The sequence below is a fragment of the Silurus meridionalis genome, chromosome 20 (assembly GCF_014805685.1).
Source record: "Silurus meridionalis isolate SWU-2019-XX chromosome 20, ASM1480568v1, whole genome shotgun sequence".
NCBI classification, from domain to species: Eukaryota; Metazoa; Chordata; class Actinopteri; order Siluriformes; family Siluridae; genus Silurus; species Silurus meridionalis.
The window spans coordinates 666,883-687,069 of record NC_060903.1 but is presented as its reverse complement, the minus strand read 5'-3'; the positions used below and the strand labels follow the sequence as shown (position 1 = coordinate 687,069).

Genomic DNA, 20,187 nt, shown 5'->3' with positions numbered 1-20,187 from the left:
TATGTTTCTACACAATCACCCTTAAAATACTCGCCTTGAACAGCTATACAGCGTCTCCCAGCGTTCTCCTGGAACATGTCCTGGAACTCTTCTTTAAAAAAAAAAGCGAGCCAGATCTTCATCTTCGGAAAGAGGGTGAAGTCAGCAGGAGTCAAATCTGGTGAGTAAGGTGGGTTTGGAAGTGAGATCATGTGGATTGAGCTCGTCTAAGGCCTTCCTGGTCTCTCATGTTCTTCCGGTGATGTTCTTCTGCGTTTTGAAACACATGTGCTACTCGAAACACCTCGAACGACTCGCCGCAGCATCGCAGTATGTCAAACGTACATCACATCAAACATCTCTGTATCAGATTTGCCCAGTTTCACTCAGATTTCCACATTTGCTCCAGCTGCACTGCTCCCGATGTACACAGGAGATGTCTGTTGATCCACTTGTGAAGTTCGGTGCTCCCTGTGACTGTGCGTGCAGCCTCTTGCTGCAATCTGTTAGTGTGTTACAAAATAGTCTCGAAGCTTTTTGATACCACCTCATATAGCTGCTAAAAACATAAGCGAGGAACAGGAGGAACTCACCGATTCTCCACAACATTCAATTCAGCAAAACCTTTTGTCTTTTTGTCTATAAGATAAATAAAAGGACCAGCTGCTGTAGAGAAATAATTCCTTTCAAACAGTGTGTGTGTGTGTGTGTGTGTGTGTGTGTGTGTGTGTGTGTGTGTGTGTGTGTGTGTGTGTGTGTGTTGTGTCTGTAGCACAGAAGTGGATGTACGGAGGACTGGACAGTAACATGCTCCTGCAGTACCTGGCCTGGGTGGCGTATCCTGTGGTCCTGATTACCTTCTCTGCAGGGTTTACACAAATTCTTGCACCTCAAGCAGTGGGTGAGGGCCCCCTACACACACACACACACACACACACACACACACACAGTTGTGTATATTAAAACAGTTCTAAAACCCTTTGATTCTTTCTCAATAACGGTATTTGATTATAGATTAAAAATCATCCCCTATTTACAGTAATGGCTAAAAGTTTGTGGACACCAAACCATCATATTTTGTGCTTTTTGAACCTCCGATTCCACATTTAAACTCCATCAGCTGTCATAAAAAACTCCACTCTTCTGGGCAGATGTTTCACAAGATTTTACACAATTGGGTGCCTCTGATTTTGATGGAACATTTAGGGGATGAACCACATGAGCGTGTGAAAGTCGGGTGTCCTCATACTTTTGGCTACCCGTGTATATTATTATTTTTTTAATTGTCCTTATTTTCCCCTTATTGTTCTTAATGAACGTACATATTTAAATGAAAGAAATATATAAATCTCACAATTGATATTTTTGCTGTCCACGTGTGTTTCTGTATCGACTCTTCATCCCGCTTCTCCTCCTCTTCCTCGACTAGGGTCTGGGATTCCGGAGATGAAAACAATCCTCCGTGGTGTGGTGCTGAAAGAATACCTGACTTTTAAAACCTTCGTGGCAAAAGTAATTGGTTTGACCTGTGCCCTGGGAAGCGGCATGCCGCTGGGCAAAGAGGTGAGTTAGAGTGAAGAACACAAACAGGAAGTTCAGCCATGCTTTTACTATGTGGCCAAAAGTATTGGAGACGCTACGAGACCCAAAAAAGTTCCAGCATAACAATTCACCTGTGCACAAAGTAGTTTACTCGTGATCAGAACTGAAACAAGTCGTTATGTCGAGATCACGAGAAAACAAAGAGAAAAAATATTATTATACCTCTTAGGACTTCTACAAATCTTCTTCTTCTTCTTCTTCTTTTTCTTTCGGCTGCTCCCATTAGGGGGCGCCACAGAGGATCATCCGTCTCCACACCCCTCTGTCCTCTACATCTGCCTCTTTCACACCAACTACGTGCATGTCTTCCCTCACCACATCCATAAACCTCCTCCTTGGTCTTCCTCTTTTCCTCCTTCCTGGTGTCTCCATCCTCAGCATTCTCCTACTGATATACCCCATGTCCCTCCTCTGCACATGTCCAAACCATCTCAATCTCTCCTCCCTCACCTTGTCACCAAAACGTCCTACATGCGCTGTCCCTCTAATAAACTCATTTCTAATCCTGTCCATCGTCGTCACTCCCAACGAACATCTAAACATCTTCTTTAGGACTTCTGTACAAATAAGATGCTCAAAAAGGCCAAAATCTTATGATCAGTTGTCCACAAACTTTTGGCCATATAGTGTGTATTATTTCAATAACATTCCTATTTATGATGTTTAGAAAACTCTCTTATCCACAAAGCACATAACGTGTCCATGTGTGTGTTCAGGGTCCGTTCGTCCATGTTGCGAGTCTGTGTGCTGCCCTTCTGAGCAAATTCATGGCCCTGTTCGGAGGAATCTACATGGTGAGAGGAGTTTTTTTCTTCTTCTATAAACAAATAGTCTCTGAAGGATCTGAGTCTTGGTGAAATAAACAGCAGTTGTAGTTTGTGCTTGTTGTTTCGAGTAGCACTGTGAGGTGGCGCAGCAACACCATGGCATGAGAACATTTCATCTAAACATGGTTTTACAATGTTTTCAAGATACCTGCTTTGAGAATTTCTCCCAGTTTCTACAAGAAAATTCAAATTGCATAAGTATTACAGAAGTGGTGCAGCACCGCACTGATGCTCTAACGATTGTTTTTCTCTTTTTCCTGTGGTTTTATGATAAATCTTCATTCTGATGCAGTGCTACACGCTTTTGATCTGTTCGGTCTTCATTATACAGTAAATGCTGTCTAAATATCCTCTAAACCCTTCAGACCTGTACGGGAAAATCCTACTAAAATTCCTGTTCAAACAGTTTGCACTAGATTATTCAAATCACTTATTAAATATCCTAAAGCCACATGCATGTATTTATTTATTAATGGATACGGTGAATAAATTGTGCATATACTGAGCAAAGTATTTATATGGTGATTAAAAGCATGCACACAGTGATAAAGCATGTATATCGACAATAAAGAATATATAGAACGAATAAAAAATTACATAAAGCATGCATGCTAATATATATGCATATAATAAAGTGTAGATATAGAGACTAAAGCCAGTATACAGTGATTTACACCGTGTATAGTGACTAAAGCCATGTTATAAATAAAACATGCATATGGGGATTATATATACTGTATATATAATTTATGCATATAGTAAAAAAAAAAACTGCTGTATTCATTATGAAGAACATATATAATGATTAATGTCTGGATATAATGAATATGCATATGCATGTCCATGCAAATGTGAAGAAAGCATGCATATAGTGACTAATACCATGTATAATGACTAAACCTGTGTATATCATAAATACAGCATGCATAAGCATTAAAACCACGCTTATAGTGAATAGAGCATTCAACATTATGGACATGGTGGGTTAGGCATGTATACAGTAAATAAATAATGCTTTATTTATTATAAAGAATGCACATAAATGCTGATAAAGATGATAATATAGTATATATAATAACTAAACCCATGCATGTAGTGCAGTGTACTGAATATACAGTCGTCTTGCACATAATGACTTTCATGTGATTAACAGATAAAGATATTTTCCCAGTGAATAAATTCAGAACATGCACAAAGCCACTCATTCCATCTTTAAAGATAAAAACTCATTGTGATGAACCTTTCAAGAGTTTTTTTTTTCCTTTTTTTTTTTTTTTTAACGGCAAAGCCTAAACACTTTGTCATCCAGTCTGCAGAATATTTATGAAAGCCCCTGACTACTCGTTGAAATGCCGAGACTAAAAGCTCGGATAATTGTTTGTGTGAATTGCTCGTGCCTGTGGGTGTTGGTTTTAATTACAGTCGAAGTGTAATTGTAATTAAAATGACGTTGTAATGGACACTGAAGGTGCGGCTGAGAGCGAGCGCCTGACATCAGGAGTTTATTTCGATGTGGAATCTGTCCTGATTTGTAGACGACTATTAAAGTCAGCAAGAAAAGGCACTTTTAAATAATAAAAAAAATAATGTTGTGTCAGATGGTAATTGCCTGAAAGCCCCAGAGAACGGGCCACTTGCGAGTTTAGCATTTTTAGCATCAGCGCAGAGTTTAAATTAAGACCAATCATCTGCTGGGAACTCACGTGTCAAAAGTAGCAAGCAATCAACACGGTGTGGAAGTGGAGGAGGCCGTGGATGGAAACGATCCGGTATTATTAGTTACGACGGAAATAAAGATGCAGGTATTCACTTCTGTACATCTCTGTTTTTACTTCCTACTGCTGAAGGAAGAGCCATTCGAGGGAACCAAGGTAAGAATCCAATTAATAACTTTAACCCCATTAACGTCGATCAGTCTGGATGTGTTCAGCATCACTCTTAGAAAAAGGCTCTATAAAGAACCCTGAACTTCCCTATCAGACGTGCTTCCGTGAAGAACCTTTCTGAAATGTAAGAACCTTTAACTTTGTGAAGAACTTTTGAAAATCCTGACAAAAACGCACAAAATTCGTCTGGACACTGAAAGTGTTCTTCAGAGCTCATCATTATCAGAGAACGCTTAAAGGTTTTACATGGAACCATTATCTGACCTTCAGTATATAATGGACATCTTGAAGAACCTGTAAAACCCTTTTTGTTTTGTATGAATTAGTGAAACACGGCAAAAATGACCATGTGACCTGATATACTGACAGTGAATCTAGAACTTTACCCATACCTGTAGTAGAACTTCTTTCCGTGAAGAAACTAAGAAACCTAAATACCAATCAACCTTAACGAAGCTTAATCATCCAATCAGCCTTAAACTCATGAGAACCTTTAAACCAGGACTCCCCAAACTACGCATGTGGAACGACCTTCTGAACTACGCCAGAGACATATTTTGAAAATGTAATTGTAAATATATGTTTTTCTCGTATTATATCGGTATTTGATAATAAAGTTTCAAATTAAAATGTCCCCTGGTTAATAATAAAGGTCGCGGCACTGATATTTAATCGCCTGAACTATCGGCAAAAATCCATACCGGTAGTTTTTCCTTGTCTTTCGGCCCGCTGTCATTACAACAGCGGCCTCTAGAGGCGAATCACTGACGCCACGTGCTGTTTGTTTTGACACGTGAGACTGCACGCTGCACGGAGAGCGCTGTATTCTATTTATTTATAATTATATTTATAACTCTTAAGATGACAACATTGTTCTAGTAGTGAGGTTTTAAAAATTTTTTTATTGCACCTAAAGAAACCCTTCAAGAACCTGGTTTTCTAAGAGTGAACACTTTGGTAAAGCGTTCTGATCGTTTTATTTATTAATTTATCCTGGTCTAATGATTTATATTACAAATAAACGTGTTTCTTTTTGTTTGTTTGTTTGTTTGTTTGTTTTCTTTTTTTTCCCACAGGAAAGAAATGACATTGTTGTAAAGTTTGTGTGATCAGCTGTAAATGTAGAACATTTCCAACATTTTTTGTTTAGTTCATCTTTTTAGATGTGAAGAATGCTGTGTGGTGAGTGTGAGCTGATGTGTGTGTGTGTGTGTGTGTGTGTGTGTGTGTGTGTGTGTGTGTGTGTGTGTGTGTGTGTGTGTGTGCGTGTTGCAGAACGAGTTGAGGAACACAGAGATGCTCTCTGCGGCGTGTGCAGTGGGAGTGGGCTGCTGCTTCGCGGCTCCGATCGGAGGTAAAGTGACGTCATGATAACAGCAAATATCACTAAAGGTGGAATGGGAAGTTCAAAAAGATTCACATAAGTGATGATCAGGTGTCCACAAACTTTTGGCCTTTAGTGTAGCTAGCACTTCTCCAAACATCTACATGGACCTGCTGTGTGTTTTGCAGGTGTGTTGTTCAGTATTGAAGTGACGTCTACGTTTTTTGCGGTGAGGAATTATTGGAGAGGATTTTTCGCAGCGACGTTCAGCGCCTTTATCTTCAGAGTGTTGGCCGTGTGGAACAAAGACGAGGGTGAGAAACGTTTTGAACACGTTTTCATTATTAATCAGTGAGTTAACTTATTAACTTGTTTATTTATTATGATAAGACCTCTAAATGCTACAAAGCGCTGACAATGGAGACTCCTTACAAAGATCTCCAAGTGCCTGTGAAAGAGCCGTTACTATGGAAACAACGATGACTTAATTAATCTGCTGATTAGAGAGAATCATTTAACACCTTCTCATTAGCGCTGTGGTATGAGGTGTATTGGATATATAAACATCCCCTGGTCCAATCGGCAAATCTAATCCCGTAAAAAACGATCCTTTCGCAGAGACGATCACGGCTCTGTTTAAAACACGATTCCGTCTGGATTTCCCATTCGACCTGCAGGAACTTCCAGCCTTCGCCGTCCTCGGGTACTGAGCCCATTATCTTCATGCTTCCTGATCGTTTTTTACATCAGATTTACATTTGAAAATGTTTTGAATGAGTTTCTTTTTCTCTCTCAGGATTGCGAGTGGATTCGGAGGAGCGCTGTACGTTTACCTCAACCGGCTGATCGTTGAGTCGATGAGGAAACAGAAAACCATCAACAAGTTTCTGCTAAAAAAGTGCGTCTGCTTACGAACACTTACAGAATATTTACAGTTCAAAGTTTCCACAGAGCTTCACTTTTCCCATGTCACAGCTTTACTCCAAAATAAATTCAATTCATGATTTTATTCAAAGTTCTACAAGCAATGGGCCACAATGCCAACGTGCAAGAAGTTTGTTTGAAATATTTGCAAATTTAATCGAAATAAAAGACGAATAAACACATGTACGTTAGTTTTCACAGCTTTTGCTCAGTAGTTTGTTGAAGCTCCTCTGGCACCAATTACACCCTCAAGTCTTTTTGAGTTTGAGACTACAAGCTTGACACCTATTTTTGGGGCAGTTTCTCCCATTCTTCTTTGCAGAACATCTCGAGCTTCATCAGGTTGGATGGGAGCGTCGGTGCACAGTCCTTTTCAGCCATGTTTAATCGGGTTCAAGTCTGGGCTCTGGCTGGGCCACTAAAGGACATTCACAAAGTCATCCTGTAGCCACTCCTTTGTTATCCTGGCTGTGTGTTTAGGGTTGTTGTCCTGTTGGAAGATGAACCTTCACCCCAGTCTGAGGTCCAGAGCACTCTGGAGCAGGGTAACATCAAGGACGTCTCTGTCTCCCAGTTCCTGCTGCTGGAAAACATCCCCACAGCATGATGCTGCCACCACCATGCTTTACTGTAGGGATGGTACTCAGGTGCCTTTTGGCAAACTCCAGGTGGGCTGTCATGTGCCTCTTACTGAGGACTGGCTTCTGTCTGGACACTCTACATGCAGGCCTGATTGGTGAAATGATGCAGAAATGGCTGTTCTTCTGGAAGGTTCTCCTCTCCACAGAGAAACACTGGAGCTCTTTTAGAGTGACTATCAGGTTGTTGGTCACCTCCCTGACTAAGGCCCTTCTCCCCGATCGCTCAGTTTGGCCGGGCGGCTCTGCTCTAGGAAGAGTCCTGGTGGTTCTAAACTTCTTCCATTTATGGATGATGGAGGCCACTGTGCTCATTGGGACCTTCAGTGCTGCAGAAATGTTTCGGTTTCCTTCCTCAGATTTGTGCCTCCATACAATCCTGTCTCAGAGGTCTACAGACAATTCCTTGGTCTTCATGGCTTGGTGTGTGTTCTGACATCAACTGTTAACTGTGGTACCTTCTATAGACAGGTGTGTGTCTTTCAATATCATCTCCAATCAACTGAATTTACCACAGGTGGACTCCAATCAAGTTGTAGAAACATCTCAAGGATGATCAGTGGAACCAGGATGCATCGTATTCAGCAAGGGTGTTAGTAAAGTCAGGTACTGATGTAGGTGAGGTGAGGAGGCCTCGGGTGCAGCCAGCATTTTAGATCAATAGGGTTTATAGCAGGAGGTCTTCCACTCCAGCCAAAGGAAAGCAGATCTTCATGGAGCTGACTTTGTGCCCAGGACCATTGTCATGCTGAAACAGGGAGAAATTTCATGCTTCCAGATCGAGAGACATCATGACAGGCATCACAATACTTTTAGCCACATAGCTGAGATTTGATGGTGTCTGATGTTCACCTCATTATGTTGGTTATTTTTTTATTTAAGTTCAGATGTTTGAAAACCTTTTGATATGATTTATATTTGTTCTTCTGTAGGAGGTTGGTGTATCCTGCTGTCGTCACTCTGCTCATATCCACTCTCACGTTTCCCCCAGGATTTGGGCAGTTCATGGCTGGACAGGTCTGATATTCTTATATATGATATTTAACAATAGAATTTGTATAATATTTAACATAGAACAAATATATATTTATTTGTTTGTTTAATTTTGTTTATATTTATTAGTTTATTTATTTATTTATTTATTTATTTATCCATCATAAATTATGCAATTTTTTAAAACCAGAAAATTATACAAATTAAACAGATAATTATTTATCATCAATAATGAATAATTTCATAATTATTAAATAATTATTGTGACTTGTTACATGGATTGAAAAATATTTCACATGCTTTAAAAAGTAAATGCAATTTTTTTTTAGTTGAAATATTTTACTGTAATATAAAATATATAGAAATAAATATAATAACGGTGACGTATCATTACGACGCTCCATGTTTCTTCTCCTCGGGTCAGCAGTAATCAGTACACACAGGATTTATAAACTGTATATATTGTAATAGTGAAGTATTTCTGCTGTTAGTAATGTGGTGTGTGTCGGCGCTCAGCTCACTCAGCACGAGTCGTTGGTGGCGCTGTTCGACAATCAGACGTGGTACAAGCAGGGCATATCCGAGGAGTTCGACTTCTCTGGTCAGTCTCAGGCCTGGAAACACCCGCAGGTCAGCGTCTTCATCACCCTCCTCCTGTTCATCGTCATGAAGGTAAATCAGGACATCAGGAATCTTTACACAACACACGCAGACGTTCGGAATGATTCCATTTAACAAAGAATTGCAGTGTTAGAGTTTGACAGTATTATAAATTGAGATGTTAGCTGTTAGCAGGTGATGGTCAAGGCCTGGAGATCAAAGACGTCTTAATGTTTCAGTCACAAAGGATAAGAGGAGTGATGAGGGAACGTGATAAAGGAAGAATGTTTTTGTTGCTGTTGTTTTTCCCAACAGTTCTGGATGTCAGCCGTCGCTACAACGATGCCGGTGCCATGCGGCGCCTTCATGCCCGTCTTCCTAATAGGTACATGATCCTAACATCCTACCCTGTGTTTTAAACCTGTTCCTTTATAAGCTTCAACTCTCCCTTGTACACTTCAACTCTCCTTCATATACTTCAACTCTCCTTCATTCGCTTCAGCTTTCCTTCATACGCTTCAACCCCTTCTTCATACGCTTCGTCTCTCCTTCATACGCTTCAACTCTCCTTCATACGCTTCAACTCTCCTTCATTCGCTTCAGCTTTCCTTCATACGCTTCGTCTCTCCTTCATACGCTTCAACCCTCCTTCATACAATTCAGTTCTTCTTTATATGCTTTAATTTTCCTTCATACACTTTGATTCTCCATCATACCTTCATCTCTCACTCTCTCACTCGTACACTTCATCACTTCTTCATACGCTTCAACACTCCCTTGCATACTTCATCTTGATGAAAAAAGCTTCAGTACATTGTTTGTGTTGTTTTTGTAATCTTTTTGGACCATTTTATTGTTTAGTTTTTTGTTTGTTCACTCAGCGTTTGTCTGTGCTTTTATTTTAGCTCACCGTTTGCGTTTCTCTTTATTTCCCCACGCCATCTTCATCCACATTGCCAAGCAAAATCATCAGTCCTGTGTGCACAAGTAAGTCACTCGAAACTCCCATTAATAAATCAACAATTACGTCAAGCTTCTAAATCCAGCGACATTTTACTGCTGAAACACAAGCGATTGAGTGCTCTCCACAACATCTAGTGGAACATCTTCCCAGAAGACTGGAGCTCATCAGATGTAAAATGGGGTGTAAAAATAAAAATACTGATCTTATGGTTGGGAGGTGACAAAATTTATATTAATATTTAAAAAATCGAAATTATATGTGTATATATATATAAATAATTATTATTTTTTTACAGCTTTGAATCTAGCTTTTTAAATCTTCTGGTGCTTCAGCTTCAAAAAATAATATGTGTATAATCTGAGTAATACAGAAGAGCAGTGGTTTTTGTATACCTCAGGTTTATGCTGTATATAATATTGATATTAATTGTGAGTAACTTTGACATGTAAAGGTTTTGGATGTGTATAATGAGGTGAAAGTTTTACTCAGGTGCTGCGTTTGGGCGTTTGGTGGGTGAAAGCATGGCCGCCATTTTCCCTGACGGCATTCACAGCGACAGCACGGTGTATCCCATAGTTCCCGGCGGCTACGCTGTTGTAGGTGAGGTTCACGTCACATCATATCAGCATAAATTATTTTTTAAAACATCCCAGACTTATTACTAAGTGATAAAATACATTATTGACGTACAGCTAGCTTGTTTACCAAGCTAACCAGCTAGCCCACAAGTAGCCAGGAAATTCCTCACATGGTGTGAATGTAAAGAAAAACAGATGTTTATTTAAGCTGACCATTTTTAAAACCTTAAAATACAACATATTTTCAATAACTAATGTTACATAAATGCTTCCCAAAAGAGCTGTTTTGTATTAGCATTGCGATGCTTTAATCATCTAGCTAGCAAGATCAACATGGACATGGACAAATATTAATGCTTTATGCAAATGTATGTTTATTATTAGTGAAACCAAACTCAACATAAAGCATGAAGACAAAATATTCTTGTAAATGTTTTAAAGTAATTTTGGTGGAACTTTTGCTATGTTTCCACACGGACAGTTTTAATTGCCGGATTTTGATGATTGATTTGAGACCTGGTGCAGTAGTATGTTTAGTGATTTTAAGGTTTCAATTTCGCCTCTTTTATATTTATTAACTTATATTTTTTATGAAAATGGTCAAAAAGAAATGTGTGCTGCATAAATCGTGCGTTAATAAAAATGTGTGTGTGTGTTCAGGTGCAGCGGCACTTTCCGGAGCCGTCACACACACCGTGTCCACGGCGGTGATCGTGTTCGAGCTGACTGGTCAGATCTCACACATTCTGCCCGTGATGATCGCTGTGATTCTGGCCAATGCTGTGGCTCAGAGCCTCCAGCCATCACTTTATGACTCCATCATCAGGATCCAGAAACTTCCATATCTCCCAGAACTGGGCTGGGGCCAGGAGTGAGTGCCTTCCTCGCCTCTCTGTCCAATCCAAGATTTTGTGATTAGTTTCCTCCAACAGCATGTACCAGGGTGGTTTTATTCCTCTTATACCACAGCATTCTGCCCACAGCTGCAATCGTTCCTCAGCAGCCTCTCTCTATTCGTTCTCATTAGGTCAATAAGACAAAATAACTCCTCTGTCCTGAAGATTCAGGGTTCAGCTCTACCTCTGCCTCTTACAAACCACTGACACTGGAGACTCCTTACACAAAACTCCATCATATCAACAATCAGATGCATTTTTAATCTGCACGAATGCCAGAAATGATGTACTAGAACAAGTGCATTGATATTATTATAAACCCACACTGCTCTCAGAGCTGCTGTTCCAGGAAATAAATCAACATTGTTTCTGACCAATCACAAGCCAGAACCTTCTTACAATTTAGCTGATTTGCAGTTTTGTGTCGTCGGTTTGTAGGAAGTATAATATCCGAGTGGAGGACATCATGGTGCGAGATGTTCGTTACATCACGCTGTCCTCTACGTACCGTGATGTGCAGGAGGCGCTGGTGAACGGGCAACTCAAAACTCTGGCTCTCGTGGAGTCTAAAGGTGAACCTGTTCTAACAAATCCCCCCCTTTACAGTACTGTACATTCAGACGCATGTGAAGTGCATCTTTATTATCTCGAACACACACACACTTCCTCCTGCTTCGTTTCTGATCTCGTCTCGCCGTATTTACTGTTGTTTCCTATTCACGTTCAGAGTCAATGATCCTGCTGGGATCTATTGAGCGTTCTCAGCTCCAGTTCCTGCTCTCGGAGCAGCTCAGTCGAGGGCGAAGGTTGGAGTACTTGAGGGAACGAGCGCAGGACAACGGTGCCCACGTCCCCGCCTCGATTTCCCAGAATTCTTCACCTAAAGCTGGCCGTGGTGTTCGCTTCCTGGTAAGATGCTGCAGATTAAAAAAAAGCAAATTATAAAGCTTACATGTGTGTGAATGAGAGGGAGGGCAGTGGAGGGGTGCGGTTGCAGGGAGAAGAGGTGGAGAAGGTGGAGGAGTTCAGGTACCTGGGGTCAACAGTGCAAAGTAATGGAGAGTGTGTTAGAGAAGTAAAGAAAAGAGTGCAGGCAGGGTGGAGTGGGTGGAGAAGAGTGATAGCAGGAGTGATTGTGATAGAAGAGAATCTGTGAGAGTGAAAGGGAAAGTTTATAGGACTGTGGTGAGACCTGAGATGTTGTATGGATTAGAGACAGTGGCATTGAGTAAAAGACAGGGGGTGGAGCTGGAGGTAGCGGAGCTGAAGATGTTGAGATGTTCGTTGGGAGTGACAACGATGGACAGGATTAGAAATTAGTTTATTAGAGGGACAGCGCATGTAGGACGTTTTGGAGACAAGGTGAGGGAGGTGAGATTGAGATGTGCAGAGGAGGGACATGGGGTATAGCAGTAGGAGAATGCTGAGGATGGAGACACCAGGAAGGAGGAAAAGAGGAAGATAAGGAGGAGGTTTATGGATGTGGTGAGAGAAGACATGCAGGTAGTTGGTGTAAAAGAGGCAGATGTAGAGGACAGGGGGTGTATGGAGACGGATGATCCGCTGTGGCGCCCCCTAATGGAAGAAGCCGAAAGAAGCAGAAGAAGAAGAAGAAGAAAGCTTGCTAAATGGAACATGTCAGTGCACCAATCAGGTGCAATAAGAGTTAAATCTTCACCACCTTTCATAAATATACAATATTTTAGTTTGTTTCAGTAACTTTTGTGGGATTTAACATTGTATGAGTACATTGGTAACATTGTAACATCTGAATGGCATAATTGTGACATTGTAGCATTAGAACTGTGATAACATTATAACATTGTAAATGTGCAACATTGTAGCATTGTAAACATGTAACATCTGATTGATGCAACAATCAGGAAAATTGTAGCATTTTAACAGTGTATCATCGAAAACTGTGTAACATTGGAACACTGTAACATTGGAACAGTGCACCTATGAAACACTGTAAATGTGCAACATTGTAAGTGTCCTGCTGTATATCAGTATAACATTGGAATAGTGTTACTGTGAAACGTGTTTTCTGTAGATTTCCACAGAGGAATCTTCATACAGTCCGACCCTCACCAACTCCCAGATTCCTCTCAAATCTGCACTGAAGACCGTGTCGTCCATCAGCAACCCCGACACCCTGAACAGTACGTACACGACTACCCTGAACTGATTCTCTACCTACAATTATACTTTTCCATTCATTGGAGAAAAGGACAACCCATAAACGAGCTGTTGCTATGGCAACTGTAACACATTAGATCAAGAGAAAATGAATCAACACCTTCTCTCTTGGACAGTCAGAATTCAGGACACTTTGGTGACCCAGATTTTGCTCTCGTCCATTCAGGTTCTCCGAGTTCGTCCTGTGGAGATATGGTGAAGGAGCAGGTGGAGGTAAAATGATGACACCTGTGATTACTGATTACTGCTAAGTTTTTTTTATATGAAATAAAAATAAACATTCTGATTAACAGTGTTGTTTGTGAGTAAAAGCTAGCAACACAATGAAATCTCATAAATAACACAAATGCTAACATAGCTTTCAGGAGCAAACCTAGCAAGCACAGCATTAACTACAATGTACAAAAATGCTAAAATGGCATCCTTGCTAGTTATTAGCAGGTACGGATGGTATTTATTTTCAAGTAATTTATTTTTTCTGCCTAATGTGATTTCAGGAAGCTCCTAACCTCGAGGAAGACATGTCCACAGCAGAGGTTAGCATCTTAGGCTAGAACAAACATTGTAGCATAAATTTCTCACATGTTCATGAACATTTAAATAAACTCCACTCTCACTTCAACTTGCACTTCTGTTCACAAAGTGTACAGAACCATTCCAAGCAATAATACACAAAATCAGTAGCAGATGAGTCTTGAGCTCAAAAGCTAGTTAGTAAGCAAATGCTAACCTAACAAGCTAAGTTTTGACTGAAAGCTCAAACCTCCTATGAACCTAAAAGCTAATAAAAGCTCATTAAAAAAACATGAGTGAAAGCTAGCTTGAAAAATCTAAGCCAGAAAGCAAAAGTTTAAGGAGGCACAAAAGATTTTCTTCTGCCACTGAGAACTCAGATGATTACGAAAGGAGAGCAAGAGTCATATTTATACAAACTAACCTGCTTTTTCTCTGACTTTCAATGTCACAAAGATGTCTTTACCCCAGATTGCTGAGTGGGAGGAGCAACAGCTGGAAGAAGCCGTCTGCTTTAACAATTGTAAGATAGACCCCGCCCCCTTCCAGCTCGTAGAACGAACGTCTTTGCACAAAGTAAGTTAGGCTCAGTTTTTGCATTGAATCTCAATCACTCTCATATGTAAATTACCACGTAAAACAAAACGTAAACGTCCTGTCACATAGTCGCATTTTTATATGCCATCAGAATCGGAAGTTTACACCAGGAAGTAGAGGCCTGATCATTTTACATCCCTGTAATGAGTGCAAACATGTAGTAATCCTTTGAGGAGGCGGAGCTAAAATCGATGAGGATGATCAAAGAGGGAAGGGCCAAAATAAAAATGTATACAAATTGTACTCAGGATATGAAAAACTAATTGACTACTGACGATTCTAAGCAGGGTCATTGTTAGCATGAACTGCAGGGGAGTTTCCCAAATTTTTGTGTTGTTTTGTCTGTAAATCGCAGACGCACACTATTTTCTCTCTGCTCGGCCTGGATCACGCTTACGTCACAAGCACCGGGAGACTCGTTGGAGTCGTCTCATTGAAAGAGGTGCGAGTTTTTTATCCGGTTATCACACACTGTGCTGACATTTTTTCATCCGATTCCTAATAATGTAATTCCTGTTGACTAATTGTTCCGTGGCATAACCGGTCTGTCTTACTTGCAATTTTACTTTTCTGTAGCTACGCAAAGCTATCGAAGGCTCCGTGACAGTGACTGGCGTGAAAGTCCGTCCCCCTCTGGCCAGTTTCCGTGACAGTGGCACCAGCAGTAGCGTTTCTGAAGTAACCGAGCTCCACAAGCTCTGGAGTCGCCACAGGAGCCTACCGTTGCCGCGGGAACCCAAAACAGCCGCTGAGCTCTGCGACGAGATGGAGCATCCATCCGAGAGCAGTGTTTTGAATGAGACAGACTGCACTGAGGTCTTACACAGCGAGGACCAATCAGAAACCTCGGTGGCGGAGGAGACCCAGTCGGAGCTTGAGAACCTTTCAGAAAACTTTTCCGAACCGCTCGAGGAGAACATCTCGGGGCAGGAGGAGGAACTGACATGTGAGATCAAACCGTCTAATACGAAGGACCAGCCAGAATGACAGCTGCTGTTTGATAGTTAACGCACACTAATGAATCAAACATACCGGAACATCCATGCACGTGACCCCGCCTTCACACTAGCATGCGACAAAATTGTGACTTCCTTTGTGTTATGCTAATCAGTTTTGGCGCACTGTGAAACTAAATACTTAGCACCACTAAAATTCCAGTGTATGCCAGTATATGGTATCATTTTGAACTCGTATCCATGGAGATCAAGTGACCAGAAATGTAGTCGACATTGTTGCAAAATTTTGGATTTGAGAAACAGGGTGAAAGCTAGCATTTAATGCTAATGAAAACAAAACAGCTGTCAGCTGGATACGCACAAAATCGGTTAGTATAACCTCAAGCGGCAGCATGTGATACTCTACACTAATATACAAACAATCACCATGACAAATATAACATCACAACCACAAGGGGGCGCCACACATGTCTTGTCACTTTCCAGTGTGAATGCTGGGTGACTCCTGGGTGGAGGAGGCACTTATAAAACAGCGAGGCAAGTCCGTTCCTCTAAAGATGGTATAGGCACCATAGCATAGACGATATTTAGCAGGCATGAGCTGACGTTATCAAATATTATCACAACAAAACATCGTACCGCAGAGGCAGCTGAGGAACAGAGTTTTGATCTTTCAGCTGGCTTTGAGCTGCTCTTTTACAGGACACACTTTTTTATTTCAGAAGCACAAACACTGGCCAAAAAAAAAGTAGAACACCCAGACAGGGTGGCAATTTTTTAAGTAACTGCAGATGATGAGAAAATATTAGCGTCGCATGGCCGTGTGCACGTGTATGTATGAATATGAGATTATGAAACGAGGAACTTGTGTGTGTGTGTGTGTGTGTGTGTGTGTGTGTGTGTGTGTGTGTTTGCGTAACCCGAGTGTGTGATTCAGACACGCACAGAACCCACGTCTCCCATCTGGAGCAGACACTTTTCATCTGTCTCCAAGAGCTAAGCTACAATTTAGGTCTAAAATTAGCCACTTAATCGCCGTGGTGACGATCGGAGAGAGGGAAAAATGCAACCAAAAAACGGAAGAAGAGGAGGAACCGAGTGAGAAGGAAGAGGAAAAAGAAGAGGAGAGGTGGAACAGAAGAAAGAAACGAAGACCAGAAGGAGGCTGCAAGACAAACAATTATTTTTGAAAAGTTGTAATTAGCGTGTGGTCAACGCTACACAAGCTAGCTAAACTCAGATAGCAAACATAAACACAAACACACATTTTAAAGGAAGACACGCTATAAAATACCTTTCACACAAACACACACACACACACACACACACACACTGCATGGGTTTTTACAGAAACTCGACCCAAAACCCAGGAACCAACAAGTCTCAAGTCTCACCGTTTCCGTGGCAACCACGTTATCTGAGGTTTCAAGTCGCATACAGTAGATTAGCGTCGTTCCTTCGTCCGGTCGTTCTCAGGCTCGTTTGGTTCTTCAGTTCACGTAACGGTAGACAAAAATTGAACAGGAATATTCAACGTTTGTTTTTATTTAGCAACACAAGAAACTGGAAGCCAAATAAATATATACGTCAAGGTCAACCAGCTAACGATAACCTCCGATTGTAATGCTAGTGGCTAACAATGTCCCCAACCACTGTAATTAACAACAACCGCTACCTAACAAAGCTACCTAACTAACAATAATCTACTGCAGCGACCCCCCAATACGCTGGTTTCTGTTCCTACCGATCATGAGCTGGAATCAAACCCTGGGTCCTCTGGTACTCGGAAAGATGGCTGATTGAAAAAAAGCACATTGTTATATATGCTTTTTGTGCAAAAGTTCCCACACCCTTACACACACACAGAGTGCAACGTGGCAAAATTTAGCATTTAGGATTTTAAAACTCTAAGGAAACCAGAACCTGAGCGATTCCTCACAAATCGCATGCAGACACCCGAACTACAGGAGATTAACATCACCTAATGAAAACCTCGACATCTCTAACGTAGAGACAGCATGTGTGAGTGCTATAGGTTTGTACACTGTCTCGCGGTTTTGTGGGTTGTGGCGTTACGATTTGCTCAAGACTGCAGGTGGCGCTGGTCAAATTCCAGAAAAACATCCGCAGCTAGTACACGAAGAAGATGGTGCTTCTTAAACAATTATCCATTATTGAAATGAATCCTCTTGGCCACACCTCCTTACACTGACCGGTCTATCATTTTAAATAGCGCCACCTACAGTCACAAACTTTAAATCGCAAGGAGAGATTGTCTGGTTTCTGTGTGAAGAATTCTGAGCTCTTACTATACGTCAGTTTGGATCTGCAAACTTTATTTCCATGCAAAAGCTCTTCATCAGGTACTTGAAGTTAAACCGTGACTTTTTTACCTCCAAGGCCGAATCCGGTCAAAAAGCTGCAACTTTTCCGTTCTTTTACAACAGCAATCGTAGTTACACTGTAAATTTACTCCATGAGGTACAGTAGGCATGTGCCGATTATCGCTTATATATCGTTATATCGTACTTTTCAAAATGCATGATGATGTAAATAAGTGTATAGAATAAAATCTCATAGCTAGCATGATTTTCTTGGTCTTCTATACCGTTTGCATAGCCATATTTGTGTTTGTTTATTGGCAAAAGTTTATATGTTTTCACATTTGCATAAAGCTAGCTAACGTGATGAAACCGGAAGTTAGGCAAGTTTGATCTCAAGTCTCAAGTGGAGATGAAGGTGGCATGAAAGTAAAGAAAAATTCCAGAAATTAGCATGTTTTAATATCCGCTATTTCACAGGACAATTTAAATGGCTAGCAACAACCTATATGATAATTATTTAGCTAGCAATAACCTGTGCTAATGAGCTAGCTAATCACATACCTCTTGAAGTAACTTTAGCAAGTAATAACCTCCTGATTTAAATGTAGCTAGCTAGCAACTAGAAAACTACTCATTGCTAACTATTAATGCTAGCAAGCGTTAGTTGGTGTTGTCAGTGTCAGTCTTCAGGGTAAGACAAGGTATTTATCATGTTTAGAGAAAATGAAAAGTATTTCTAAACTAATCTCCTTAAGTAACTTTAGCCATCAAGTAATAAATCGTGTTTCAACTTCACCTAGCTAGCATTAACCTTCTGTGGTAGCTACATAGCAATAACTTATTGAGGTAACATTAGCTAGCTAGAAAAATTCCCCTCCTCCTAATGAACTAGCTGGTGTTAATGTTATAATTTTAAAGTAACCCAAAAATATCGCTTTTTTCCCCTGCTAGTTTGTTCTATACCTGTACAGTGTTTGTTGCTAGCTAGCACGAGTTAGTGTTGTCTGTGGTAAACGTTTGTGGTAACTTTAGCTAGCACTAATATCCTAAGGTAACTTTAGCTAGCATTAACCTTGTGTGCTATTCGTGACCTTAAGCTGCTAGCATTAAATGCGCTACCATGGCGCGTCTCAAACTCAGGAGTTTTCGTGTGCAATAGCGTCACTTACAGGATTTTAATTTTGTACAAGAAACAATTAGCTAGTGCTAGTTAGCAGTGATAAAAATAATAATCATAATAATAAAATCTAAGCATTTGAGAGGGTAAACGAGATCGAGACGAGATATTGGCACATGCCTACCGTACGCTAGCGGCTGTAGTGACGTTTTCTGTTGCTAACATTCTGCTAATCTGTTCGCTAGATTTCGATCCTCACTCCCCTGCCCTTCATATGCACTTCTTATACAGCCTGCGTATCAGAGCAAAACTTTAGCTGCAAAGCTTTTTATTTGTTTTTTCTTAAACTGACTGTGCAATAATCGTTTACATTCATGCAACTAACTAACGCTTGCCAAATAAGATTATTACGTCTTCGAAATGGTTTGATTTTGTGCTGTAAAGAAGATACCTGTTTGTGTTTTATTTTTAAATGGATAACGCTTTGTTTTAAGCTAACTTACATTATTTTCCTGTCATACCGATTGCTAGCTAGCAGCTAGCAATGTCCTGGCATTATATAAACCTTTCTCTACGTAGCAGAATCATGATGTGATTCATGATGTTCAGCTGGCGATCGGGAACTTTCCTTGGTAGCTGTAGCTAGCAGGTAGGATCATTCATGAATAAACCGATTTGGAATAAGCGAGTGTGCTAATCATTTAGCGAGCTAGCACTTACATCCTTTGCTGATGTTAGCTCGTTAAAGATTGGTCTGATGTGCTAACTTTAGCTAGCTCTCATTAACTTTATAAAACAAATATCACAAGAGGAGTTTAATTAACCTCTTAAAATAAAGATGTGTATTGGGACACGTCCCAGACGCTAGTGATTTTTTTCATTATTTGGGATGGTGTTTACAGATACTACACAAGGTAGGGCCAAAAGTTTGTGGACAACTGACTATAAGATTTTTAATGCTTTTTGAACGTCTCACTTTACATCCAGTCTCCATTTTGCTGTTATAATCAACTTCACTCTTCTGGGAAGATGTTCCACTAGATTTTGTGGAGATTTTATGCAGATTCATTCACAACAAACTCGTTCATTCAGTCACAAGGGTGTTAGTAAAGTCAGGTACTGATGTAGGTGAGGAGTTCAACAGGGTTGAGCTCAGAGCTTTCTAGCAGAAGATCTTCCACACACTTCCAACCCATGGAAAGCAGATCTTCCTGAAGCTGGCTTTGTGCACAGGGGCGTTGTCATGCTGGAACAGGTTTGGGTCTCCTAG

At 40.6% G+C, this 20,187-nt stretch overlaps 1 protein-coding gene across 9 annotated transcripts in view; it reads left to right on the top strand.

Annotated features, from left to right (window-relative positions):
• Positions 1–15,672, top strand: part of clcn2a (chloride channel, voltage-sensitive 2a) — a 36,882-nt gene extending 21,210 nt beyond the window's left edge. For 4 of the 9 annotated variants that reach the window (XM_046876111.1, XM_046876110.1, XM_046876104.1 and 1 more), the window contains exons 4-24: positions 752–880; positions 1,409–1,542; positions 2,298–2,375; positions 4,250–4,279; positions 5,570–5,648; positions 5,807–5,932; positions 6,237–6,321; positions 6,415–6,516; positions 8,113–8,197; positions 8,690–8,845; positions 9,089–9,158; positions 10,227–10,337; positions 10,976–11,186; positions 11,650–11,783; positions 11,939–12,120; positions 13,265–13,373; positions 13,577–13,623; positions 13,908–13,946; positions 14,380–14,499; positions 14,876–14,962; positions 15,097–15,672. In XM_046876111.1, the coding sequence (XP_046732067.1) occupies positions 752–880; positions 1,409–1,542; positions 2,298–2,375; positions 4,250–4,279; positions 5,570–5,648; positions 5,807–5,932; positions 6,237–6,321; positions 6,415–6,516; positions 8,113–8,197; positions 8,690–8,845; positions 9,089–9,158; positions 10,227–10,337; positions 10,976–11,186; positions 11,650–11,783; positions 11,939–12,120; positions 13,265–13,373; positions 13,577–13,623; positions 13,908–13,946; positions 14,380–14,499; positions 14,876–14,962; positions 15,097–15,507 (2,525 nt within the window). In that variant the 3' untranslated portion in view covers positions 15,508–15,672. The remainder of the gene's footprint in view (positions 1–751; positions 881–1,408; positions 1,543–2,297; positions 2,376–4,249; positions 4,280–5,569; positions 5,649–5,806; positions 5,933–6,236; positions 6,322–6,414; positions 6,517–8,112; positions 8,198–8,689; positions 8,846–9,088; positions 9,159–10,226; positions 10,338–10,975; positions 11,187–11,649; positions 11,784–11,938; positions 12,121–13,264; positions 13,374–13,576; positions 13,624–13,907; positions 13,947–14,379; positions 14,500–14,875; positions 14,963–15,096) is intronic. The other 5 variants (XM_046876107.1, XM_046876106.1, XM_046876105.1 and 2 more) reach the window with 5 other exon arrangements.
• The last annotated feature ends 4,515 nt before the right edge of the window (positions 15,673–20,187 follow it).